We start from the raw sequence: 27,561 nt of genomic DNA, 5'->3' as shown, positions 1-27,561 counted from the left end.
CCCACTCAATGGGGAGCGTAAGTTTAAAGGAACACGTTTTATTGCTAGAAATATAAAGTAGACGAGAAACTGATTTATAATTTAGTACACGATGGACCTTATGTACAGATTAAAAATAAAGAAATAAATGGAGTGAAGAGATAAATATAAACATAGAGAAAATCTTACAATGTGAGTTTCCGTAAATTTTAGCCCAGAGGCATAGGTTAAATTTTATTTTTAGGCCATAACATCGTAAATAGGTCTGAGTAATATGCACTATGCGAAAAGATGTTTCAGAAAAGATATAGGCAAACTTGATTTATTTCTGATAGGAAAAAGACAGCGAGTCATATAAAAAAAAGCGAAATCCAGCGTTCCGAGATCTAACACTAGGATCTGAACTACAGTGAAATGCCTCGAGTTAGCACCACGTGTCATCGGATATAATTTGTTTCAGCTTTTCTATTAAAAAATTTTTTTTTTTTTTGAAGGAAAGTGAAAAGAATGACAATTACCGAGAAAACCCGCGAATTGAGAAGCGTTACATCAAAATATCCTCTGTTGAAATAACAGCTAAAAAATTGAGTCTACCAACCTTCTTGAAATCAGCTCGTAAACTTAAGTGTCAAGAATGCCAACTAAAATGAATTACACGACTTAACACTTATCACAACAATAACAATAATGCATTTCAGAGCTGGGCGAACGAGTACTGACTGTCAAAAAGAATGAAACTAATTCACAAATACATAACTATAAATGTACATGATAGTCAAGCCTTAAGAACGCTAATAGAACGAAATAAAGACGGATAGGTTCAAGCTTATGTCAAATGAGATAAGCATATGGAAATAAATAAGTCAAGTCCAACGCATGACTGCAAGCAAATACATTAATAAAATTAAAGTTAACGAAGCACCAAACACACGATATTAATCACGCATTTCACAATATTTTACAATTAAATAACTCCACTAAAGCAATGTAAAGCAAAATCCACAACCGACGACTAACTACATAAAAACAACAACCAAAACCAGCCGAAAAAATTGTGCGCCCAGGGCCACATGTTTTCAGACCTCTAGTGTTCATCGTAAGTTTTTTGGTTAAGACCAAAGCTTTACGTCAACGATAAGCAAATATTTCGTGACTAACGTACGACGATCTTTAGATTGATATCCGGCATCGCAATCATTCGTATGGTTAATAGAACTAAGAGAACTGGGAAAAAGGATTCCCAAGTATTTTAGATCTCTAATATAGTTGAAGCCAGCCTATTGCAAAGGTATTTTATAAAATATAAGCCTGCCATGAATATTGCAAAATAATAGCACTATTGCATCGTATCGCTTTGTAAAAACATTCGCATGAAACAAAAATTAGCCGGAAGCTATACACATCCGAATTTTTACCGATTAGCATTAGGTCAATATTATTTTCTTTCAATTTTTCTTCGGAAAAATGAAACGTTGTAGCGCTACCAAAGTTGTGATGAAATTTGGTTTGTACAGCAATAATTGTGGAAAGATGGTGACTGTTAATAAATAAAATGACGGCAATTTTTGGATAACATGATTAAAAACTCAAAATTCACTACCAGCATCATCGAGACACCAGCCCAGCCACTCAACAGCCCTGACCGCGATGATAGCTAGCATCCTGCTGCTTGAAAGATCTAACACGGTTCATATTAACACGCATAAATAATATTATTGATATACTATAAGACCAAGGCATGGACAGCTGACGAAAAACTATTTTCATTTGATCTGACAAATAAATTACCGAATTGGCATGTTATCTTTGATAAAATAGATAGCTGTATTATTAAGTTTTCAGTCATAAACGCTAAAAAGAGTTTAACTCCTAGTTGAATATTATTAAAAACATTTTTTTGGCTTCGTTCAGATTACGATTAAGTTTGCCGCGTTGAAGAAACTTGTCATTCGAATCTCCGTGCCTGGTATCGATGGCACACTCAAAAGTTCTAGACTTATACACCAGTGCTACAAAAAAAATATATAATGCCGATGGATGAAAAACACAAACATTCAGTTTTAAAGTCTTGATCAGACCCCAAGGAGTTTTGATCGTTATGAATAGGATTAACAAGATACGCATTCGCGCGACTCATAACGCACTAAGCGTAGATAGCCACCGTCCAGAGCCTGTCATGACAACACGGTAGAGTTACACTGTATACACTCTTCTGCTGTGGTAATAAAGTAGTTAATAACCTCCAATAAAACCCAGTACGAATAGAAAAAACATTCGGAAAAAACATTCTAAAATAAAAAAAAATCTGAAATAAAAAAATCTTCGAAAGTAAAAACACAATGTGATAAAGTTCAAAGTTATTTGAATAGTAGTTTAATGCCTTTACGCCATTCTTTTCTGCCACTTGCTAATGTAAGACCCCTTTAATGCGATCCCTCTTCTCCATAAAATTAACATCTTAACAACAGAACTCAACTATCGATCAGTGGCGCGAGTTTGAAGCGTATCATAAAATTATTGAAAAATGGCACATAATTTGCAGATTCAACATACCTCGCCATAACTGACCGAGGCAAACATAGCGACCGAGTACGACAGTTAAGCTAAAAAACATCCGTTTTCAAAAGGTTTATACAAGCAAATCAACCGTTGATAATACCCTAACATGCTACTGATTGACGCACCATTCGTAGATAAAAGACCTCAATTCCCGAAAATTATATGTACAGATTTATTTTATAAAGATTAAGATCCATATTGCACACCTCAGGCACCACATTTCTGATTTGGTTTTGCACCAGATATTGCAAGATCATAACGGGAGTTGCTCACCGTAAACACTGGCTCAGTAAATTTCTAATTAATTAGAATTTTAGCTTTATAATTTTGTACTGATTTTAAGAAATGGTACGACCAATACATAGCGGTTATATCATGACCATTGAAATTTGGGGATTAGTGCCCAGGTGACAAGCACTTCAGTCGAGTACACGTAAAACAAAAATTAATTTTTAGATTCAATAGGTACATTGGATTAGTCAAATGAAATATCTGCAGGAATGTAAAATAAAACATTCCGTCTTAAAAAACTTGGATAATAGTAACGATAAACGATCTTTTAGAATTTTCGTTATTCTACAAATTTCTTTTGAGTAAATTTCATGAGAGATAGGTACGTTTTTTTCAGCCATATTAGAATTGGTGGCAGTAGAATTTGCGATCACAGACTTTTCAAAGAATGAAGCCGCATCGTTTCTTAGGACTATCACAATTTTTCCGTCGTGCAAGGATATTTCTACCAAGTTTAACACGACTAACTATGACTATTAATGATCCGCACGTTCATTTTCCGGAGGGAAGCACATTGATGCTATAAACCAAGCCAAGATAGCACCCAAGTTATTACTCTTGAACGAGGCAAATTTCAAGGAGAGAAAATTCTGTAAGAAAAAACATTCTGAATATGAGTGAGATAATCACACATGAAAATGACTGAGTGTCATGCCAGCCTTTTCAATGAGCAAGCAATTTTCATGAGTGTTGATATTGAATATGTTGAAGATAAGCTCAGGAATATAATTAAACTTACAAAGAATCGAATTTCTAGCGGCACATGGTAAAAGTTTGAACAAGTGTTGATGAGTTATGAGACAGACATAATATAGGCATCACTAGCCTTATCTAGCTCACGAAATCTGTTGCTTCTCCTCTTCAGCGATATACTGAGAAATTGTGTACGTTGTGATGATCGAGTCCAGAACTTCTCCCTCAGGTAGCGGTTCGCCTTCTTCGTCGTCACAGAGAAGCTCCTCGGAAATTTGAGTTGCGTCGGCATTACTTGCTGGGTTTCCAGGCGACAAGCAACATGAATCATTATTTTCCAAGGGAGAGGACTTATCGTCAGCTGTCACGACATCTTTTAGAGATTCTGCACCACCATCACAATGTGTTGAATTTGAATGAAAGTTACTTTCAAAGGCTGTATTTGAAAGCGAGTCGCTAACGCTATTTTGTTTTGGCACCAATTGCTCATCCGAAACTTTATTATCTTCCAAAATAGCCGAGTCGTTATCGAATTCTTGCTGGCGAGAAGCAGGCGGCGAGTTAATTCCTGGAGCGGATTGGTTCAGGAACTGCACAGACAACTCGAGGGCTGAGTCCACAGAGTTTTCTTTGAAAGACATAGTAGAGTCCGAATTTCCTTGCACGATTTCAAGTTGACTTTTTTCAAGTGCACCAATTTTGTCCAGCACATTATTGTGAAATGCATGTTCACCAGTGGACTCGTTATTTTCCGCAATATTTTGTTTGGGTATTAGGGGAAAATGTTCACTCTTAGTACTACAAAGCTCTGGGGCAGGATTAGATACGTCAATCCTATTGCATTTTACGGCACTCACTTCCTCCGGCTCACAACCTTGACACTCAACAGTCTTCTGGGAAATTACTTGCGTGTTTTCCTCACTTCCAGACATATCATTATTAAAGCCAGTCTTCCCTGTACTGGGGCTGGAACTATCGATGAGATCAGTTTCCATTTCAGTTTTTAATTGTACAGTTGAATCGGAAGACTCAATAGATTCACGTGGTGGTGCAGATTTTCCAGCACTTTTAATTTCTTTGCGTTCTTTTGCATTCATTATCTTCTTCTTTTTAAGGTAAAGTTTGTATGTTTTTAGCCCGTGGCAGAAAAGATGCGTTTCTAAAAGAACTTCATTAGGGAATTGTGCCCCGCACGTTTCGCACGCATTCCCAGTCTCTTCATGCGCGGCCAAGTGCAGTTGTATGTGAGGCGCAAGTTTCACTTTAGATATGAAGCAGCTGTTACAGTGCGGGCACTGCACACGAGACACAGGTTGCTTCACTTTATTAAGCTCTTCTCGCTCTCTCTGGCGGCGGCCGCTATACCAGCGCACGATGCTGCTCACAGGCAGAGATGAGTGGCGCGATATCAAGCGCAGCTCAGGGCCACGAGGCAGGTTGTTGCTCTCGTAGTGCGTCTCCAAAATCTGAGACCAAATTAGTCGGATAAGAATTTAACATAGAAAATTCAGGGAGTGTAACGAAAAGCTAAAAATAAATCAACTTATTATTGTGTAACACAATACCTGAATAGTAGTAGGAAATAAGGAAAAATTGAATTGTGCTAATAGTAAAGTCCAGTAAAATTACATGGAGCTGGTCTAATCCCTCTGAACCTGCACGAACAATTCGCAATAAAACCCTATGAACTCACCTTCAACTGCTTTCCGCTCAGGGAAGGTGCTTCTAACGGAGGACTGCCTTCACACACAACATTATTCTCAATTTTAGTTGGCGCACATCCTGCTCTTTCTGGAGGTAATTTAAGCGAGAGTTTCAACTCTCCCTTACTGCCACTACAGGAAGGTTGGCCTCGCAGTAGATCGGTCGGTAGTACTCGGTTACCAGCTGCCGATCGTTCGTTGGGGGCTGAAGCATCAACAGATTTGACGCCGTTGAGGCCTTTAGGCAAAGAACGTTCGTTTGAAGCAAAAACTGTTCGAAATTTAGGGGTTGTTGGTGAAGAGTACGTGACGTTAGCTTCATTAGATGATTTTAAACCAGTTATTTGCGCGTCACTAGAATTTATATCATCGTTGTCTAAGGGTCGCTTGCCAGATCCGGTATTTCCAACTGCACTTAACTTGCTAATGATTAGGCAGCCAGAGGAGGATCGCCGGCAGACAAGTTTTTCATTACTGTTTGCCTTGTAATTTAATTTACTGCCTTCAGAATTATGTCTAAACGAAGACGTTTTTTTATTAGTCGTCCTAGAAGTCACACTATCCAATGATTTCCGGACGCGAAGATTTCCGGATTTCTGACAATTGTTTGCCTGAATTTTTTCGAATTCATTCGTCAAAAGTACGTTTTCATCGGCGATTTTCTCCGTTTCTGAGGCTTTTTTACTTGATTTTGTGAGCTTAGAGTCACAGTCCTGACTTGAATTTGCTTGAGTTCTTGGCTGATGGCCAGACTCGCGTGGTTTTGATGGACATTTGGGGGGAGGAGACCTGACCGCCAGGAGGTCAGTGGTGGACATGGCCGCTTCACCGCACGCAGACACTGCGTGCTCTGCTGCGTGGCTGCCGTACACGCACTCGTGACGAAACACTGCGTGGCAGACATCGCATGTCTGCAAGAAATGTTTCTTAATATTTTCTTTTGCATGCTTTAAAGTTGATTTATATTTATAAACGAAATAAAATTAGGAAATTTTTCCCGAAATTGATGAATATTTCATTTCATATATTATTGTAACAGTTGTATAAGGTGATACTACGATAAATTTTGTACAGTGAAAACATGAACTTTATCCTAATATCGACAGTAAAATTGCATAATTTCTAATCTAAACAAATTCTTATTACACTCACAAAAGCAGCGGGGTCAGAGTGTAGTCTGATGTGCTGCTGCAAGTCGCGTTTGGTAACGAAGGCGGCGCTGCACATGGGGCAGGTCTGCTCGGTCTCGCTGTCGCTGCCCACGAACACCGCCCCCCCGCTCAGGGTGGGGGACCAGCAGCAGCTGATACTCGTGCCTCCCACCAGTTCCTTAGATACGGTCAGCTGGCGCTGCGACTGATAGAATGATAACAGGATACATGAAATATACACGAGATAGAATTCATACACGAGATAGAATTCACAAGATTCAACTTACCAGAATAAAAGATACACGAATTCAGGACTTCAGAGACAATGCATGGAAACAAGGGACGAAAGCACTGATATAAGGTACCATCTCAAGAGGCATTTTTAGCACATTTTCTCATTTATGAAAAAGGCGCTATTGTGCTCGCCATGTCCGTCCGTGACTTCACGTTTTCGTCGACGAGAAAATGCGCTCACTGTCACTGCACTCAGTACTGAGTTATATTTTTTACATGTATCTCCACTTAATAAAGACATATTATAAGCTCGAAGTATTTGAGAGTGTTAAGCAGCATCTCAAAAACCCGAGATTAAAAATTAAGCTAGCTGAGAATTTAAATGTATCCTATACTGTGCTTACATAATCCTATCAAACGCTTAATTCAATCGCAAACGACATCTATGCTAGTCACATACTATTCACTACGATAGGTGATAGCTAGTTATTAGAATCTCATGGCGTCTCATCATATTTAGTACAGCAAGAGGAAGCTTTATCTTTGCGGTCCATACCTTAGACCTACCCCGCTACATATACATTATAAGGCTGCTTTTCTGTAATTAGCTGCCTATAAATACAAATAATTTGTACTGAATCGCGGGGCAACACGAGCATAAATAAATCAATTGTGCCAATATTATAATGCCTACAACCTACAGTAGAAGACACAACTCCATTTCTGTAGGGCGAAGGGAAGAGAACTTACGTCACTAAAACATTGTTATACAATCTGGTCATCAATGACACTGTGTAGGTTACAGTAAAGCTCACTTTGTACCAAGCAGAGAGAGACTGTACATCAAGTCCAAACTCGCGACTCAAGGCGAGAAGTTCCTGTGGACTTGGGAAGTTGTTTTCTTGGAAATGGAAGTTCAGCTGAGCCAGGGACTCGGACGCGAGGTTGCACACGCTCGCCGCACTGCTCATGGGTGACGCTGGTCCAGCTGGCATTGACGAGTCTGGCGACGTCTGCACGCAAAATAATAGCCAAATAAATATATTATTGTCTTCCGTACCGATAAAATGCCAAAAATTGTTAGTAAAAAGCCAAATAAATATTTGAAATCTCTTTTGTAGCGATAAAATGCAAAAAAAAATATCAGTAAATAATACAGAAAGTAAACAGATGGAAGCAAGATCCATAGGAAATTGGCATGAGCATTAAAATGTAAGCCAATTGAAATATTTTAATTTGGGGCTCTTACTAGGCTTCCAAACGACCATCTTGGACTTGTTTTCGCTTTGACACCGCAACCATGAGAGAATTTGGATTCTATATTGAGATGAAGTTTGTTAATGATATGCACAGCTGGGTCTTCGTTGCCGGCGGACGAAGTCACTTCGTTATTATTCGGCGCAGTGGCCCCAACTTCAGAAGCAGTACTCGTTGGAGACTTAACAACTGGGAAGCCCTTGCCGACAGGGTAAGTTGATGTCATGTTTGTTGCAGGATTCGATCCCGGCAGAGACAGACCCTCTAGACCAGGCAGGGACAACCGTGTGCCCAACAGTTTTGGCTTCAACGACAAAAACGAAGGAAGCGGAGGAGACGACATGGGCGACGTGTACGGAGAACATGACGACGAACTCAAGCCAGGTATTTTGAGCGCCAGACTCGAGTTGAAGCCCTCCATGTGAAGCTTCTTCGGCTGTAATGTTATGAAAGAGAGGCTGAAATGACCGATGTGAACGAGATGGTAGTGATAAACTATCACGTGAACTGAAAACGCGGTGCAGAAAGGTAACACAGCAGGATTATGTTATTGTAAAATGACTGAAAGAGTAAGAAATATAAAAGAATAAAATAATTCATAAAATGACAGCTTGACAAGAACTACATTACTCTAGAGCATTCTGGCTTACTAACACAGTAGAGTTCTTCATTTAAAATTGATTTACGACTTTTTGAATCTTGAACAACATTCGAAATCAATTTATGTTAAACCATTTTAATCGTATAATCAAGCAATTCTGGCTATTTGGCGCTGCTTAAAATATCTCACATAAAAAATATAATGCTTGAAATAAATGCGGAAAAGCTCTTTCAACTCACCAAGATTCGTCTCGTTTTCTTGACAGTCGTTGATTCCATTTCAGATAAACACTTGCGGAACCCGGCGTCTTTCTTATCGTGCAGAAGCTCATGTGTCTGCAAGAGCACGGCGCTAGGGAACGACATCATACACGACTTGACAGGACACACGAACTGCACGGCAACAGACGAAGGGTCGTGACTTTCTGCTTTATGGCTAGCGAGTCCTTCGTCGTGGACAAACGTTGCCTTACAATCAGAACACTGACGTGAAACACGGCGACTGTACGGTAGAGATTTACGTTCCTTGCTTCTGCGGTTCTGGAACCAATGCATGATTTGTCGGTGCGTGATGTTAAGTCTTTTAGCAAGCAGTTTAAGTTCACGAGTTGGAGGGAAGTGGTTGTGCTGGAAATGAGCCAACAAAATAAGCTGCTCGTCTTGCGTGTACTCACGACGGTTACGGTATTTTTTATTCTCCTGCTGCTCTTCTGGTCTACCGTCCTCGAGCGATGGGCCCCGGCCGTCCAAGAGGTCCGGTAGCGCGCCATCGTCATTTTGCAACAAGACAGAATCACATTCTCGCTCATTTTCAGTAAGCATCTCTTCTTCTCTCAACTTCATTATTTGTTGAATTGTTCCAACTACATATTTTTTCAAGTCTGCATTGCAGTTCAAACTGTCAAGGTTGAGGCTTCGTAAAAGTTGCAAGTTAACTTTCACATTTCCAGGATTCAAAGCGGAGGCCGCCATTTCAGAGCGTATTTTGGCCGCAAGGTCTTTTGAATCCTCATTTTCGCTGTCGTGGCTCTCGTTTCCCTCCTTGAGGTCAATAACTAGCTCGTCATCGCTGCCTGTGCCATCAGAGTCCCGATTGCACGGGCCGAGGTTCATTTCTTCATGTGGTTCGTCTTCTGAGTTTCCATAGTCATTTGCTTCGTTAGCTTTGGATAAATGCAAGCCTTGACTGAGGAGGTTGAAAAGTTTCGAGTTTTCTTCAGAGAATGAATCTGAAAAAAAGTAAGGAAAATTCTCTAGCTGCACTAGTCTTAGCAAAGGTCAAAACAATCAATGCTAATTAAGTGGTTTTACATTAGAAACAAAGCACTAAACGGAAGGAATAATAGCCAATCATAAAATATTTTTTTCACGTATAAGAAGAGTCATAATTATTAAATATAATCATCACAAAATCCATTGCATTCCGAAGAAACATCCAAGCAACTTTTTTGTTCAACATGGCCAATTTCTTCATTATTCATTATGCTAAGTAGAAAGCATAATTGTCATTAGGGTGCTGATCAAATGAGCGACAAACCTATGGCCGAACTAAAAGAATGTCGAGGAAAATACAACCAAGCAAAAGAATGCGCGCCACTTTCTTAAAGAGACTTGTACTCTTGTTCCCTAAGTTCACTTCCGAGCTGGACTCGTTAACAGGCTCAGATCCTGTTCTCCCCAACCCAAAATGTCAGCCTTATATCTCATGTGCGCATCAAACCTCATTGTATATTTTTGTCTTATATTTTGAAATGGACTACACTAAAGAAATAGTGCTAAGTCCAAGTGCTCCAAAAACCAAACTTGTTGAATGGGTGTTATGACAGGTCAGCTGAACCTTCCCTCCCACGAGTATTACTTTTGTTATAAGTTTCTGCACATACGTCGCTGTTGTCCGTGCCCATAACGTATAATTGAAACCTACAATATCGCAATAATACCTATCGTATTATTGATTGCCTGTTGTCGTCATATTGCCTTTCGACACTAGAATGTTTAATTAGAGTATCTGATAGCAAAGCTTATTGTATTGAACATTTCGTTTTATTCCGCATCACTCACTCAAGTTGTTCTGTTGAGTCAGTACTTTGGTTCAGTGGTCATAATTGCTAACGCTTCAGGACGAGCGAGTTGTGTTAAATAATTGCATTAGCAAGCAAATAATGAGAAATAATAGCGAGTAAACTCACCGTGATGACTCGACGTGAGCTGAGAACAGTCCACGACCCGAACGCCTCCCGGAGACCCGAGGCTTGACAGCGGTGACACTAGATGTGCGCCATCATTTGATACATGTTCATTCCTTCCTGAATTTGATTTCGAATCAGGGCATTCTGTCCCTGGAGATTCAACATTCAAATTTGACTTTGAATCCATTGAACTAGCAAAGCCCGGCTCAATCTTAACGAGCGATGGGAACGCAGCATTTTCTGTTTGCGTGGTCGAAGAGTCTGCGGAAGTCCGGATTCCAGAAACGCGGGGCAATGTTCCAGTAATGTAAGATTTTAGAATGGAATCGGCACGAGACTGGACGATATGAGTATTTTCCTCTCTGGTATTCGTCATTCCATGAATTTGTTCGCGGATATTCCGAGCAGCTGTTTGGTACTCGCAAATCGGAATAAGATCAGGTAGTTTTTTCTTGGTTTTTGGCGTCACTGTAGAGGTTAACGTCTGAGGTTCATCTATACTTGATGCGTCTCTTGCGTTGAATAAATTATCGGAGCTGCTATCACTGTTGGGGTTGTGCACTGCAGGCACGAGCTGGACCGGGAGAAGCTGAATGATGCTCCTGCCCTCTGCATCAGTGGTGCGGATGGCAAGAGGTGTTCCAGCTTGTGTGGAGGTAACTTGAGACGTGCTTATCTGGATAGGGAGTTGGATTGAAGAGCTGCTCGAATTACAAATGAATTTAGTATCCACACATTGCGGATTTCCCGCGAGCAGCCCTCCCAAAATAGGCTTCCTCAAAACCTCTTCGGAGTCCATCATTTTCTCAGCATCAATTCCATTTGACTTAGAATTATCATTTGTATACAAGGTCGTTAGGTCAGGGCCAGATAGCGAGGATGCCACATTTGGGGTCGCAATAATGCTTTTCTTTTGGCACTCCTGAGTCTGGCTTCTGTACCTGTTGACAGAGGAAATAGCTGGGGCTGGAATTCCATGGCTCATTGTGTGTGACCTGAGCAAAATTTCTTCAGGAAAGCGACTGCGACACATGCTGCACTCGTAGTTCCACTCAAGCTTGTAATGAGTCTGCATGTGAGCCTCTAAGCAAATGGCGTTCACAAAACTCGAGTCGCAAATGGAACATGAAGCAACGCTTCCATATCTGCTGATGAGGTGATCTTTCTTGTGGATGAAAAGAGCCTCAGGATCCTCGAAAGATTTCTGACACAAGTAGCAGGTTAAATTCTCACTCTCCTCCTTCTCATCGAGAGGCTTCACCTCTTCGAGCATCATGTCGACCTGGTGAACTGAACGTAAATGTTCATTGTAGGCGTCTGTTTCGAATCTCAATGAACAAATTGGACAAGTTCTCGTCTTCGTCTGTGACTGATCGTGGAGTGAATGCCTGGCGCTGTGCTTCACCAGGAAGGTGGCCATCGCAAAGGACATGTCGCAGTCCATGCACTTGTAGGGCTTGTCGGCAAAGCTTTCTGGAGGCAAAATGGTAGACATTAGGAGGAATATTCGACACTAAAGATCATTAACCGAGCTTTAGAGCAATAATACGTTCAAGGAAGAGGATAAATAAGAAGATTTCACATAGCGAATCATTGATATTTTTTGCAGGAAGGATCTCTTATGGGAATGGATAAATATTGCACAAAATGCTTCAAAAGAATGAAAAATAATGGTAAACAAATTTCAAATTTCACGTTGGGTCAGGGGGAGATGAAGCTACACTGTATAAAACCAACTCACTATTTCCTTCCATAATGAAGCTGGCCCTCTTGCGCTGTCTCGAACGTTCGTTCTGGAACCAGATTTTGATGACAGCTGCGTCAAGTCCGATGAGCTTAGCCAGTATGCGGAACATGGCAGGCTCCGGGAAGTTGCAGTGCGTGAAGTGCTGGTAGAGGATGCGGTGCTGTGTCTCTGAGAACACCGTCGTCCGGCGCCGCTGAGGTCTGCCACCAGACGTCGTAGTCGTCGTCGTGGCTGAGCAACTGCTGCCGTTCGCTTTGCCTGGGCATAATAATCGATTAAGAATTGAAATAATGAATATTATAAGCAATATTTTCGAACTAATTTCGAACTACAAACGAATTTTTTAACTTAAAGTTTAGCGTAGTAAGTTTTTTATGTAATGTTTTGACAATCCAGTATTTGTATTATTGTTATTGTATTATTCCATTACGAAAGCGAAGATCCTATAGAATATCACTCAAATCAGTATTGAATATGAAAATTAAGGAGAGAACCTTAGAAAAATAAACATACGTATGTATAAAACAAGAAACAATAACTATATATATGAGTAGATAATTCATCTAAGAATGGTTATAATTAATAATACTAACCGGCCTGCGCATCGAAATCCAAGCCGTCTCTACTGCCATCTCGCTGACAATTCTGATCGTGCACGGAGTTGTTATTTTTGTTGATCAATTGACTGAGCAAAGCTGAGAAAATTTTTTCTTTGAATGCACCAGAGGAGATATGAGTGCCAGCATCAGTGCTAGGAGGCTCGAGTCCTGCAGGATTATTTTCTGTTTCAGGTGTTGTGTGCGCGGCGTTCAGGAGGATATTTGCGCTTAGGAGGGACTTTATGAGCGCGTTAGCTGGCAAGCCTCCTACAGCTCCTGCTAGGAACGGTAACAGAGCTAAAGAGTTACTCGTGTCGGCATCACTGTTATCTGATTCAGTAGTTGCCGGACCCTCATTAGTGCTTTGGTTAGCTAAGATTTTAAGCAAATTTTGATGGAAGCTGAGCATTAATTGCTGCCTTGGAGCGTGTACCGAAATTTCTGGACCTGTGTCTGAGGACAAGTTCATGCCGGAAGACTCTTCGTCTTCTTGTGATGTTGCTCGGCTGGACAAGTCTATGGGTTGGGAACTTGAGGCAGGCTCAATTTTTGGTTTGCATTTGATGGGATAAATTGTAAGATTCCCAAATTTGAGTTGGTTAGATTCGTCATTGTCTAAAATCATTTCATTTTTGATACCCAAAGAAGGTTCTTGTTGTCGACGAATCGTCAGATCAGGGCTGCTGGAGATTATTTCTCCCGTGTTGTTGCCGCTGACACCAGCATAATATTTCGAAAGTTTGTGCAAAACTTGATTTTGTTCGTGCTTTTGGTGTTGCTTGATTTGATTTAGTAACGCTTGTTGCAACAGTTGATTCCTAACAGCAGGGATGATTTGTTCCGTTGACGGTTTATGAGAGCCTTCGGCAGCTGTTTCCCCGTCGTCCTCGCAGAATTCTCTTTGATCACCCGAAAGTAATTCTGCCTTCTCGTCGTCCAAATCCACTTCTTCGGTAGAATCATGTTCCGTATCGCCATTGAGTTCGTGTTGATAAGAGCCCGACATCTCCCTGGAATGTTGGGCGTTGACTTTGCTCATTTGATGAAGAGCAGCAATCAACGGCAAAGAACGAGCGAACATCGGTACTGAGTCAGCATCTAACGCGGTCGCTGCTGAAATCGGAAGCATGGTTACCCTGGCTTGGATTTTTGCACCTTTCACTACAGTCGAGTTGTCGCAAAGGTCGCCAGCTTTCTCGTCCAATGAATCCTGTTGCTGGTCAGCAGTACCAGAAGATTCACCAGTTGGAGTCGAATTAATGGAATTCGACTGCACTTCTAAAGTGTCGGCCAACGACCGATTGTTTTCCAAGTGGTCTTGCAAGGGTCTAGGTTTGTGCAAGTCTATTGGTTGACTTAATGTAGCCTCGGTTCCGGAACTGGATGCATGCACAAGACACTGCTCAGCCAAAATTTTGAGGCCCTCGATGTCTTCACTTGGTCTATGAGCCATAAATTCGGGAGCATCTGGGAACCGGTCGCTTGATTCAAAACTCACAGGAGAACCGAAGCCAGTATAAGCGGGCACTGGGACTACACTGGGGTTCGGTATCGAAGCATCAGCGGATAATTCAGTGTTTTTATCGGTTGCGGATTGCCCATCGCCAACATACGATAAAAATTTCAAAGCCGGTAATTTAGGAATATTCAAAACAGTCGTCATAAGGGATCTTGAAGAACTTTTACTGTCGGCTTGCATGTCCAGCTTAGGTACGTGAGTATGCAGATGTGGAACTCCAGAGGAAGGTTCCTGAGGGCCATCACATAAATCAACCACTTCGACTTCAGATCCGTCCTCTGCATCAGCCGAGAGATTCCCAGTGTCGATGTCAGCCGCGTCAGCAAAAGCTTGACTCGATACACGATTCAGTTTCATTTTAAGCTCAGATCTTAGTTTTTTGGCGTCAGAGGAACCCCCACACCTTCCATCGACTTGCTTATCCTGCTCTCGACACTTGGCACGGGAATGAGTGGTGAGGAGGTCGGAGTGGGTGAAGGCAGCGTTGCAGTCACTGCAGTTATAGGTCTTTATTTGGTGGTATTCTTTGTGGCGCTTCAGGAACGGCAAGGCAATAAAGGCGGCCGGGCATAGGTCGCAATAGAAGCAGCTGTTCGCATCCGATGCGTTCTTGTACTTTGTACGAGGAGATCCCGCTGTAATAAAAAATTATATTTTACTCGATGCATTTTTCAACACCGTAGGTAACCAAATCTTTTCGGAACATGTGGCATATAAGTGCCGTATGTTTTGGCTCATTTTCACTGAAGAGGCTAAAACATAATATTCTGGAGTTCAGCACATTTTTACATTATATAATTGCAGTAGAGACTATTTTCTAACGCAATGTTTGATCCATAGAATAGCAGAAAAGGGGTAACGACAAAATAGCGCAGTTCTCACAGGGGTATAGTTATTGACTTCGTTCATACAGGCAGTTTATTACGTTAAACGTTCGCCCCACCTACTTAGATGAAGCTAAACCCACCTACTTAGATGAGTTGGACCCACCTACTTAAATGAAGCTAGACCCACCTACTTAGATGAGTTCGACCCACCTACTTAGTTGAAGGTAGACCCACCTACTTAGATGAGTTCGACCAACCTACTTAGATGAGTTCTTAGACCCACCTACTTAGATGAGTTCAACCCACCTACTTAGGTGAAGATCGAGCCAGTTTACCAACAAGAATTTATACCACTAGTTGATCACTAATATTTTATTAGATGATATGTTACTGTTACGCTTGATAGATTTTAGTATTTAGATCTCTAAAAAGTCTTCGCAACTAGCAAAGTCTTTATGTGCTTACGATGCACAAAGTTAAGCAAGGCTCCTGATACAACCAATATACACAGGGTGATTCACGGAAACTTCCTGATTCGAAAGCTCAATAAAAAAGAACTAGTAAAGATATCATTATGATATAAATATTATTTGTAAATACATTACCTGAATTTTTGTATGGCTTTGTTTTAAAGCTGACATCGGACAAATGACGGCCCACATTGGCAATGCATTCACTTAGTCAATTTTTTAAGTTCCGTTCATCTCGCTGAAGAATATTGACGGATATGTTGTTCTTCAAATGAGGTAGGGTCCTTGGCCAGTCATTGTAAAGTGTAAACAATTGATTCAAGATAACCCTATAAAAACTCACACTTTAGCCAAATCAGGGGATCGGGGGCGGCCAAAGAAGGTTACCTCTCAAGGAGATGAGGTCAATATACGCGTCAATATGCTTCAGTGAGTTGAACTGAACTTCAAAAATCGACTAACTGAATGCATTGACAATGCGGGCCGTCATTTGTACAATGACATCTGTAAAACTAAGTGATACAAAAATTCAGGTAATTATTTTTTCTATATAATAATATATTTACAATTTATCTTCTTTGAGTTTTCAAATCAGGAAGTTTCCGTTTCAAGTCTATTGTAATCACAGTAGTTGATACCTTTCGCACGTTTTTATTAATCGTCTCCAATGTCATTCTTATTTGTCGACCTGGTAAATAAAGTTACCATTACTACACAAAATGTTGAATAATATAATAGTGGATGAAGCCTTGCCTTAACTGAAGTTACCGTCACTACACAAAGAGTTCAATAATATAATAGTGAATGAAGCCTTGCCTTAACTGAAGTTACCGTCACTGCACAAAGAGTTCAATAATATAATAGTGAATGAAGCCTTGCCTTAACTGAAGTTACCGTCACTGCACAAAGAGTTCAATAATATAATAGTTGGATCACTACACAAAAAGTTCAACAAAATAATATGATATATAAAGCCTTGCCTTGGCACGCACCAGCCCTAGGGGCGTCAGGTCCTAGCCTCTTCCTGACGGCGGCGCGCTTGTTCTGGAACCACATCTTGATGCTGCGGTAGGGCGCCCCCAGCTGCAGCGAGATGCTGCGCTGCTCTGAGGGCTCGGGGAAGTTGTTGTGCTCGAACGTTGTCTGTAATGGACAGTTGTCTGCAATGGACAGTTGTCTGCAGTGGACAGTTGTCTGCAATGGACAGTTGTCTGCAATGGACAGTTGTCTGCAGTGGACAGTTGTCTGCAATTGACAGTTATCTGCAATGGACAGTTTTGTGACGCGATATCCGGGCACTTAGCGTATTTATTCGGTCACTTAACCGTAAATATTATTACGACGATGAACTTACTTCTTATTTTCAAAATGTAAACTCTTTTAATCAGTGTGTGAATATTAGGGAAAGAAGATTACAAAAGAGGCCTGGCCGAGCAACAATTTAAACATGTCATGATTGTAAAATACTCATTCGGTTAAATATAACTCAGAAATAATTCGCCTTTGAAAATTACTTTTTAATACCATACTTCTATTGAGGCCGGTTTCCCCGATATTGCACATGTACAATGAATTTTTTATTTTATTTTTAAAGGTAAAAAAGTTAATTTTTTTATTTTTTTTTATTCTGTCAATTGATTCATGCATTGTCTCCCACTTTAGGCAAGTGTTCAAAATTTCAGATCGATTGGACAGGCATAAGTATGTTAAATATCGATTTTAACATTTATAGCAGACAAACGAACAAGTGAAGATAAAGAGAAGTGTGGTAAAAAATAAATGAAAAATAATTAAATGAAAATACTTTTTCCAAAAATTTGAATACAGTTTTGAGCTCGAACCTTTTAGCTCGGATGTCCCTATTTGTCTTCGTTCCAATTATTCGATTATTACATGTAAATCGTGAAATACTGCAATCAAAAGATATTGCATATCAAATAAATAACAGGAGCAAACTTTTTTACATCATATAGTATGGATAAATTTGTAACAATTTTAAATCTAGTATTTTTAATTAAACCTTCAATAGAAAGAACATGTAGTAAATAGAGGCATATATATATATAGCTTTTCTAAAATATCACTTTAAACACAGGCACTTAGATATGATTCTCTCACTCGTAAATGTTATGAAGATTTGCATGTTTCACTTCGTTCTCAAATCACTGAGAAAAAATTCAATAAGCCCTAGATATTCATATATAAAACCGAAATTCATAATCTCTTGAGATCGATAACTTTTTGCATGTGAGACGAGGGACATCCTTATAATTAAATAGCATCTAATAATATCAACCTGTAGTAGTTTGTACTGGCGGGGCGTGAAGGCGATGCGACGCCGACGTTGAAAAGACCCCAGGTCAAACTCTGCACAAACAAACACGTCAAGTCATTTTAAATAGACTTTAACCTTATATCTATGGATGCATTGACCGTCACTAGTGCTATTCATTGACCGTCACTAGTGCTATTCATTGACCTTCACTAGTGCTATTCATTGACCGTCACTAGTGCTATTCATTGACCTTCACTAGTGCTATTCATTGACCTGGACAGTTGTCCAAGATTCATTGACCGTCACTAGTGCTATTCATTGACCTTCACCAGTGCTATTCATTGACCGTCACTAGTGCTATTCATTGTCCGTCACTAGTGCTATTCTTATCAATAGACTTCGTAACTAGAGTTACCATCAGTAGACGAAGGAATAATCGCAACGCCACTCCTAAACTGTGATAGGATGAGAATTACATATCAACGCAATTGAAGTGCACTGTAACTACGATTAAAAATAATATATGTTTAAAAATTACTTTTTAAAGACAACACTTCCAAAGAATCCAGTGTCTCCAATCTTACAGATGTACCTACAATGAATTTCTCATCTAATTTTCGAAAATCAAAGAAATTAATTCTTCACTTTTTTTAATGTATAAATTTTTACTATATAATTTTTTTCAAAATTATTTATTCTGTTAATTGATTCATGCATTGCCTCTGACTTCACACACGTGTGCAAAATTTCAGATCAATTAGACAGGTAAAAATGTGTCAAATATCAGTTATAAGATTTTTATAGCTGACAAAATTATTTTTTCAATTTTTTTAATATTAAAAAAAATTTCAAATTTTAAAATCATTTATTTTGACATTTTATTCATGCATTGTCTCCAACTTTACACAAGTGTGCAAAATTTCAGATCGATAGGATAAGTAGAAGTGTATTAAATTTCAATTACAAGATTTGTAGCAGACAGACAAACAAACAGACAAGAAGTGAAGTTAAAGAGAAGTGTTGTAAAAACAGGGACATTGAGAAGAATATTTAGATTGTGCAAAGAAGGTGAATTGTGAGACACATCTCTAATCAGCCTGAAATCTTAATCCTTTTTCAATTAAGCAAACAAAAAACATTGTATTCCGATTTTAGATTGGTTAAAAATGGTTAAAATTGTGTTTCGAATTTGATTTTAGACTGGTTTAGAATGGTTAAAATTGTGTTTCAAACTTTGATTTTAGAATGGATCAGAATGGTTAAAATTGTGTTTCGAATTTCGATAAAGAGTGGTTTAGAATGATTAAAATAAAATTGTGTTTCAATTTTCGATTTTAGAATGGTTAAAATTGTGTTTCGAATTTCGATTTTAGAATGGTTTAGAATGGTTAAAATTGTGTTTCGCATTTCGACTTTAGAATGGTTAGAAAATGGTTAAAATTGTGTTTGGAATTTCGATTTTAGAATGGTTAAGAATGGTTAAAATTGTGCTTCGAACTTCGATTTTAGAATGGTTAAAAAATGGTTAAAATTGTTTCGAATTTCGATTTCAGAATTGTTCAGAATGGTTAGAATTGTGTTTTGAATTTCGATTGTAGAATGGTTCAGAATGGTTACAATTGTGTTTCGAATTTCGATTTTAGAATGGTTAAAATTGTTATTCGAATTTCGATTTTAGAATGGTTTAGAATTGTTAAAATTGAGTTTCGAATTTCGATTTTAGATTGGTTTCGAATGGTTAAAATTGTGTTTCGGATTCCGATTTTCGAATGGTGTTGAATGGTTAGAATTGTGTTTAAAAAATTTCGATTTTAGAATGGTTAAAATTGTGTTTCGATTCTGGAATGGTTAAAATTGAAGAGAGCCGCATTTATAGTCCAGCACAGGTGTACAAACCTCCGATAAAATCGATCAATCATCTATCAAGTTGTGGGATACGTTAATTTGCTAGAGGGTGCTACCAAAATATGAGCTCACTATGATCAAAATAATATTTGGTATATATCAACTTCCCGGTATAGAGAGATACGCTACAAAAGTACTCCATTAAGAAAGCAAAAACAGCAGCAGGTTTTTACATCGTTATTTGAAATGAAATTCAAGCACAGTGTTGCATGACACTAATCATTCACTAGTTATTTTTACTAAAACTAAGGCTCGGTAGGCCATGACATAAAGCATTCCCCAAATTTCTTGAAAAATTATGCATGGTGTTTCGTGAAATAAAGCATTCACTGGTTTTTCTGCAGCTAATATTTAAGCTCGTTGTTGTATGACATGAATCATTCACTATATTATTTTTAATTAAATTTAGACCCATTGTTGTATGAAATAAATCCTTGAAAAGGTCTACGGACTCGACTGCTTACAATAAAGATTTTATTATTGTAATTCAAGTTAAATTGTGAAAGTATTGAGAGAATACTTTCAATTACTTGAACGTTCCGTCACTCATGAATCCATTTAAATCTATACCAGATGTGGATCTCATTAGCCGATCGAAATAAAATTGACAATTAAACTCGAAATCCGTTTCATTATTATTTTAATTCCTAGTTATCTTCTGCTCCTAAATCTGACATTCGCCAACCACATTAGACTTGCTGTATAATAGTAAAATATGTACAGAAGTCTTAACACCTGGCCCTCACCGTGCAGGTGGTGACTCATAATGAACTACAACATTTTTATCATAATGCAAGTATAAATGAAAAACTGGATTTTTCAAGGCCGAATTATTCTGAACAGAATGCAATGTGAAGCGGATTTTATTATCCCCATGACATTTTTTTGCTACGAATGTTTCATTTTTCAGCGCATCTGTCAGATGTTCGATGTCTGGAATTTCGCATGAGTGACTATTTGTAATTTTTATTAATTTGAGATATCATGATCCAGCATCTAGCGAATTAAAAGCGTACCTATGAAAAGCGTTAAACCATTCATGGACTGTTACATTAACGGCATTAAAAGCTCCATTGCACGGTACGTGTATGAAATAAAGGGAACTTTTGAATCATAAAGATGAAACAAATGCACTCACACCAATCTCTACTAATATTCCGAAGAGGCAAAATATGGATGGAGTTAGCATAAGCGGCCGACATTGCTAACAGTTGCATATAGTGACCAAAACGAGAACTGCTATAGATGATTAAAATTTCTTCCCTAGTTGAAGCTTTCGGTTGGTAAAGATCGTGAGTGAGCAGCTGTGGCACAGATGCTAGATGAAGGCTCGCAAATAATCAATATGAAAGCGGCCATTGGACGAAGCCTCCCTGCAACACTTGCGCATCTGTCACGCTGACTTTGCAGCTGTACACCTGGGCCAGCGAGATGACCGTGTACCGCATGCACGTACCTGGTCAAGTAGAGACCAGGGCCTATAACTTCAAAAAAAGTTAAGAGAGCGCAAGTTCATCAGCCAATCATTGACGGCCTTTCAAGCAAAATCCACCAGTCATAGACAAGAAAATAGAGCGTAAGTACTTACGTTCCGTAAGTACTTACGCTCCGTAAGTACTTACGCTCTATTTTCTTGCCTATGATTGGTGGATTTTGCTTGAAAGGCCGTCAATGATTGGCTGATGAACTTACGCTCTCTTAACTTTTCTTGAAAGTATAAGACCAGATCGTGTACATTTCTTTTCCATGCTCAGAGAGATTAAAACCCGGATCATGACGCAGTCGTTATGGCGTTACATGAAAACATCGGGCTAGCAGTGGACCGAGTGGTCCGTGAACCCTACTGCTGTTGATGCACTAAATCTGAACTTCCAAAAGATGATGATGTCTGTACTTCCAAAAGTACAATTGTAAGAACTATAACCCACATAAGTTAATTAAGCGTAGCCAGCACAGGAGAACTGAGAATTTTTTCGGGGGTTGGCACCAGAGATTAGTTACGTATGAAATACTTCTTGTGCAGCTCAGCTAAGCTCAAATGACGCCAACTTATCGAATCTGTTCTCTAAAGCTTTATGTAACCGGTTAAGCAGCATGCGGACCTCCGTTGAGAATCGCACTGAAGACCGGACTGAACAAAGGCTAACGGACAATGCTAACTAAGTTAATAACGTCCACTTACAATATTATACAGGTGATCCGATGAAGAAATATAGAAGTGAATGTACTGAATAACTAATGCAGTGTTTGGGATATCTACACGAAGAACTCCTATGAGTACGACAATAAATGGGAATCCGACCAACTAAAAAATCAATTCTAGCCCAGAATCTCAAAGACGCAAATACAAATATTTCATAAGAAACATTTGCAAAAATAATCAGAACTCTACATCCCAGCAGCTGCGCTGTAAAAAACAAAAATTGGAAGTTGCAAACCTTGCAGGTGCATCATGAATGCCAAGTTTCAGCAGCAGCAACGGTTACCAACATCCCATGAGTAAAAAAAGGCTAAAACATTTTCTCAGCATACTCGCTACGCGTTATAACGTTCTCGATCGAAGCATGAGTTGTTTACTTAAACCTTATGGCATATTTCTAGAATAGGGCTCCGAGAAATAGATCTTAAGTGTCATTGCAGAAATGATATTTCATTCCGAATGACTTAACACACATTACATGGCAGAAAGACGCATGCTGGCAATATAAGGTCGGAGTAGAACATTAGTATATGTTGGGAATTGATTTACCCATCTTTCGAAGTGAATGCGAAACTCCTAAAATGTAACAATTTTACAAACTATAATGGTAAGTGGAAAAATTATAAAATGTTAACTATTGAAAATAATTTCTTGAAAACAAGTACATTCAACTCTGTAGCGATATCTATATATGGAACCACCAGCCACTGCAATGAGGTTATAGGCCTTGTTTTCGCTAAATTTATATCAGATATCAAGACTTAAAAACGTCATAAATAGTCAATGAAAGTATTTAATTTAAGACGGAAATGTCTTAAATCACTGATACACATAACTGAACTTTAACCCCACATGAACGGCTGGACTTATAGGTACTTCTGAATCCATCGATAATTGTTTTCAGTATAATATAGCTAAAGACTGCTTTGTAAATTCATCATTGCTTTTTAATTTCAAATGAGTTGCCGCAGAGACAATTAATAGCACAACACTTAAATTTAAAATTAAACATTCGCGATACAGATTATATGTGTGTTTATTATCGATTTTTAGGTATAGAGCAGTAGTCTGCTTCAGTTTAATAAACTGTGAATTCAGAGAGAGACGGGAATTTTATAGTACCATAGGAGTAGTTAGATGAGCTTAGAATTATCGCTCCAAAACGTAATTAAAAATAAAAATTATTCAAAGCAGAAAAAATACTAAAAAAACCCTGTTCAATCAATCACGTGCTACGAGAAAATCACATGCTCGGAGAAAACATTTCATCGACAACTTTAGAGGAGCAAATAGGCAACCTAGTTCTATATTCATCATTAACAAGCATCAGACGAAGTTGATCACCTTTGTTACCTTCAATGTTAATAAACATGAAAAAACGAGTTATGCGCAACTGTTTTCGTCACGATAAGTATGAATCCCAGCCATGAATCCCACGACGTATTGTATTCGTCGTTAGCCTACTTTTTACAGTCGATGAATTTCGTCATTTAAATCATGTGACTATTCCAACAGCTCACCAATTATGTATTCACCATGCAGCATGAATATCATACTAGCATATAAATAACTAACCTGTATTGTCGCTATCCTCGAGTTTCATCTTCAGCAAGCGTAACGACTTGGATTGAGCGCTGCTTGGTTTGCCGTAATCCGAATCGCTCAGGTTTTCAGCACCATCATCAGGCAGCAGCTGCTGCTGCTCCTTGCCTTCTTGTAACATGTTCAGCAGGCTTGCTACAGACTTCAGCTGAGCGTCTCCACTCAGAAGTTTCTCTGTATCAGCTGCCAAATTGTGTGCATCGGAATCATCCTCACACGATTTTGAATCAATTTCATCCTCTTCTTCCTCGTTTCTTGGTTGATAGTTAAAATCGACGCAGAACCCAGACCTGTCACTGGCTGTTCCGGTTCTGTCGTTCCCGGAATCGGATCCTTCGTCTGACGCGCCACTAGCTGTGACGCAGCCGGTGGAGGTATTGTTCTTGGCCTTCTTGTTATTTCCATTGAACAATTGTGGCCTGGGGCGACAGTCCGCACGAGTAGGCAAGATCTGTTCCGAAGATGCCGTATTTCTGCTTGTTTGGAGACTAACGAGCACAGAAGAATGAACTGGAGCGTCAGGGTTAACATTCAGACACGAGCTCAAACCAGCAGGCTTAGGTGGAGGGTAAGCATCAATATTCAGTTGATCACTGTTCTTTTGACGATGGAGAAAACCATTTTCATTGGATGAGTCTTCGAGACGCTGAGACCATGAGGTAGTGTGCGATGAGCTAGTGACGACATTCGACGACAATCTAAATTTTCGGGTAGCCTGAAAAATATGATTTTAAATCTATGAATACAAAGATTTCACATTAAAGATATCATACATATCTTGATTTGATTTGCCATGTTTAACTAAAAATCGACCTTTAATCAATATCTTAGAACATGAGTATGTGATTAAAAGCAATTGAATATAATGATTACGTCACTCACTTCTTCAGAGGCCGCCGGAACAGGAGCGGACCTCGTGAGCCGCTCGTCATCCGAGGTCAAGCATGCATCGACACTTTTTGTGCGATTATCTCCACATAAATCCCGATGATCTTCGTTGCTGAATGAAATATTATTTGATGTGACCCAATTAGTGTAGCTCGCTGAAGCTGGAAGTTCAGTCAGAGTGAAATTATCAGTGCTAGTGTGAACAAAATTCGATGCAGGACTAGAAACAGTTTTTGTTATGGCACTGACATGACTATCGACAACTACTGATGAGGGAAGGGCAGTTGATGCAACCGTAATCGCTTTTTGACTAGCAATCGATGAATTTACAAAAGAATTGAGTATAGGATGCTGGAGGCCGCCAGCAACACTGAACGACGCGATGTTAGTCGATGGTTGTGCGACAACCGGAGTCGTCAATACAACATTAGAGCTGGTGCACATATTGTGATGTGCTGCACCAGGTTGGCCAGCTCGTAAACTAGATGAGTAATCGATCATTACTGGAGTTTCAGACACCAAAGAAGTTTGTATGAACGGCTTTAATAAAAGCGGAGGGTTAGATGTATTTATTTGTTGAGTGGCCATAGATTCAGGTGACGTCAGTAATAAAGACTGAGTTCCCTCTGATGTAACGATGTTTATAACACCAGAAGCGGAGTCGGAGAAAACTTGTTTTGAGTTACTAGCGATGGTCTGACTAACTCCAGCACAAACAGATAGAGGTTGTCCCACGTCCGACTGAATGGAACTATCAATTTGGTCGCCAGCTTCTATTTCGTCCAAAATCGAATACTGTTCACTGAGATTCACAGCATCGTCTTCTTCGATGTGCAATTGCACTTCTCTTTCGCCGGAGAAATGCGCGGGTACTTCGCCCGAGAAACTTACTACTGGAACGTGAGTTTGAGGAAAATCCACAGTTGAGATAGGTTTACGCTGAATAAAAAGCTGTCCGAGAGGCGGAGGGGAAGAAATAGGAGATATATTTTTGACGGTCGTGGGTGACACATTCACCATAAAGACGTCATTGTTAACAAGAGAAATGCTTGACTGCGGTTGAGGACACACTTGACTGACCGGGCTAGCGGAAGGCACGCTCTGTGATGCTGAACCCCGTCTTGAGGTATTAATCCGAATTTTTTTATTGGTGCTTGATGACGGATAATCCGTGGACATCAATGGTCTTTTTGGACTATCATAGATAATCGTAGATGTAGTCGATGCTGCGGTGGCAGCTCTTTCATTACTAATTTCAATCCCAGTTTCTTGTATACCATATACACTTGTCGCGGGAGGTAATACCAACGTGTCAGGAGCAATCGGAACAGACTCCTGCCGGCCGCTTGTCCTGAGTTCTGACGCTTCATCGTTGGCAGGTTCTTCATTCCAAACGTGTTCTCCGTCAGTCGGATCTTGGCTGTTTCCTGCTACCAGAACAGGAGTTGTCTTCGTAGCCTGGGCTTTTGATGCCCGCTTGTAGCGGCTCGTAGTGTAAAGACGCTTTCGGCGACGGCCTCGCTTCGCCATAATTCAGTTTATTACAAAACCTACTTCGGTAACAACGCAAAAAAAATATTAATGTTTCTGTAAGATTATTAGTGCAGTGAAATGACCATTCTATAAAGCTCATTATCCTAGGAATATCTGTAATACCTGGAAAGAAAAAAGTTTAATGTTTCTAGATGATACTTCAAATTTTAAATTCTAATTAATGTAGTCAAAATTGAAAATACTATTTTTGAATTACCATTTTAAATGTAGTCTACCGTTCAAAGAGGAGTTTGAGAAAATAAATCAATACAAATACAAAAAATTTAGAATTTAATACGAATTTGGAGCATAAAATTATAACTTGTAGCAGCATATGTAAAATGTCACTTTCAATGGAAAACGAATCAAAATTGCCGTAATATACAAAATTCCTTTGCTTATGTTTTCACTATAAAATGATAGCAATAAACTACTAGTGGTTTAAACTCGAGAATTTTCAGTAAAAATTAAGAGATTGATCCGCTGAAGATTGAGATAAAATAATTGAAATTGTTTACGATATCAGAATAATTGAAATGGTTCATTAAAATGGTTCTTTGGAACCATCTTCCGCGATAAGAAATCAAATATGAATTTACGGTCGTTCAGCATCCACCGAATCACTTCTGCATCTCCTCTAGATATATACATTTTAACCGCCTCCTGTTCTCAGGGGTCGTAGGCAAATGATTTAAACTGAACGACCACATTTAAACTGAATCTGAACGGACTTGATTTATAAGAATGCAATGCTAAACTCAGCTATTTATATGAATTTGCGTTCACTGAATTAAAACATATATATTTGAAAATATGGTGTGATGCTATTTAATATACAATTGATTGTTTATGAAGAATGCAACAGCAATATGTTATGGAAAGTCAATTCAAGATCTTAAAGAAGGTGGCTTCGAGAGAAGAGCGAACACGTCAACATAATAAGTGAATTTCAAATCAAAACATTGTTGAAATGTTAAGCAATAAAATGGTGAACAAAGAGTGAATTAAGTGCCAATAATTTCTTTGATGCTGAGGCGTATATAAAGACAGGATTAGCAGCAGTCTCATTCAACTAATTGACATCTGACAAAGACCGAAAAGACAAAAAAAAATAAATTAATAAAGACTTTGAAATTGTTTTTGACTGAAATAAATAGAATACCTACACTTTTTACGGCAATACCAAATTTACACTCCACACGAAATGTGTGATTTTTCATCAAATTTTAAAATACATTCTAATGCAAGAACCAGAAATGTAACACCGTCAGTTCGCGGAGATAGAAAATATTCTCTATACGTAGCCAATAACAGCGCTATGTGAGACAATAAATTAATTA

At 39.1% G+C, this 27,561-nt stretch overlaps 1 protein-coding gene across 1 annotated transcript; it reads right to left on the bottom strand.

Annotated features, from left to right (window-relative positions):
• Positions 1–1,757: 1,757 nt before the first annotated feature.
• LOC125179005 lies at positions 1,758–26,218 on the bottom strand. The gene is made up of 13 exons (XM_047884026.1): positions 25,994–26,218; positions 23,774–24,515; positions 18,115–18,185; positions 16,811–16,961; positions 12,997–15,156; positions 12,398–12,661; positions 10,657–12,129; positions 8,708–9,696; positions 7,860–8,303; positions 7,426–7,623; positions 6,378–6,581; positions 5,216–6,136; positions 1,758–4,988 (listed from the first exon to the last, which is right to left on the bottom strand). Exons 1-13 carry the CDS (start codon positions 26,216–26,218, stop codon positions 3,666–3,668), a joined length of 9,165 nt encoding a protein of 3,054 aa, XP_047739982.1. The 3' UTR covers positions 1,758–3,665.
• Positions 26,219–27,561: the final 1,343 nt, after the last annotated feature.

Source organism: Hyalella azteca, unplaced genomic scaffold (assembly GCF_000764305.2).
Source record: "Hyalella azteca isolate HAZT.00-mixed unplaced genomic scaffold, Hazt_2.0.2 contig14315, whole genome shotgun sequence".
NCBI classification, from domain to species: Eukaryota; Metazoa; Arthropoda; class Malacostraca; order Amphipoda; family Hyalellidae; genus Hyalella; species Hyalella azteca.
The sequence above is the reverse complement of the archived record's forward strand: the minus strand, read 5'-3'. Positions and strand labels throughout refer to the sequence as shown.

What these genes read in the sequence shown, in the direction of transcription:
- LOC125179005 (XM_047884026.1), bottom strand. Translation starts at nt 26,218, where the DNA reads ATGGCGAAGCGAGGCCGTCGCCGAAAGCGTCTTTACACTACGAGCCGC. An exon ending in CGATTGCTCCTGACACGTTG is followed by an intron (nt 24,516 to 25,993) that starts GTATTACCTCCC and finishes CATATTTTTCAG; the next exon opens with GCTACCCGAAAATTTAGATT. An exon ending in GGATTTCGATGCGCAGGCCG is followed by an intron (nt 12,662 to 12,996) that starts GTTAGTATTATT and finishes TATTATGCCCAG; the next exon opens with GCAAAGCGAACGGCAGCAGT.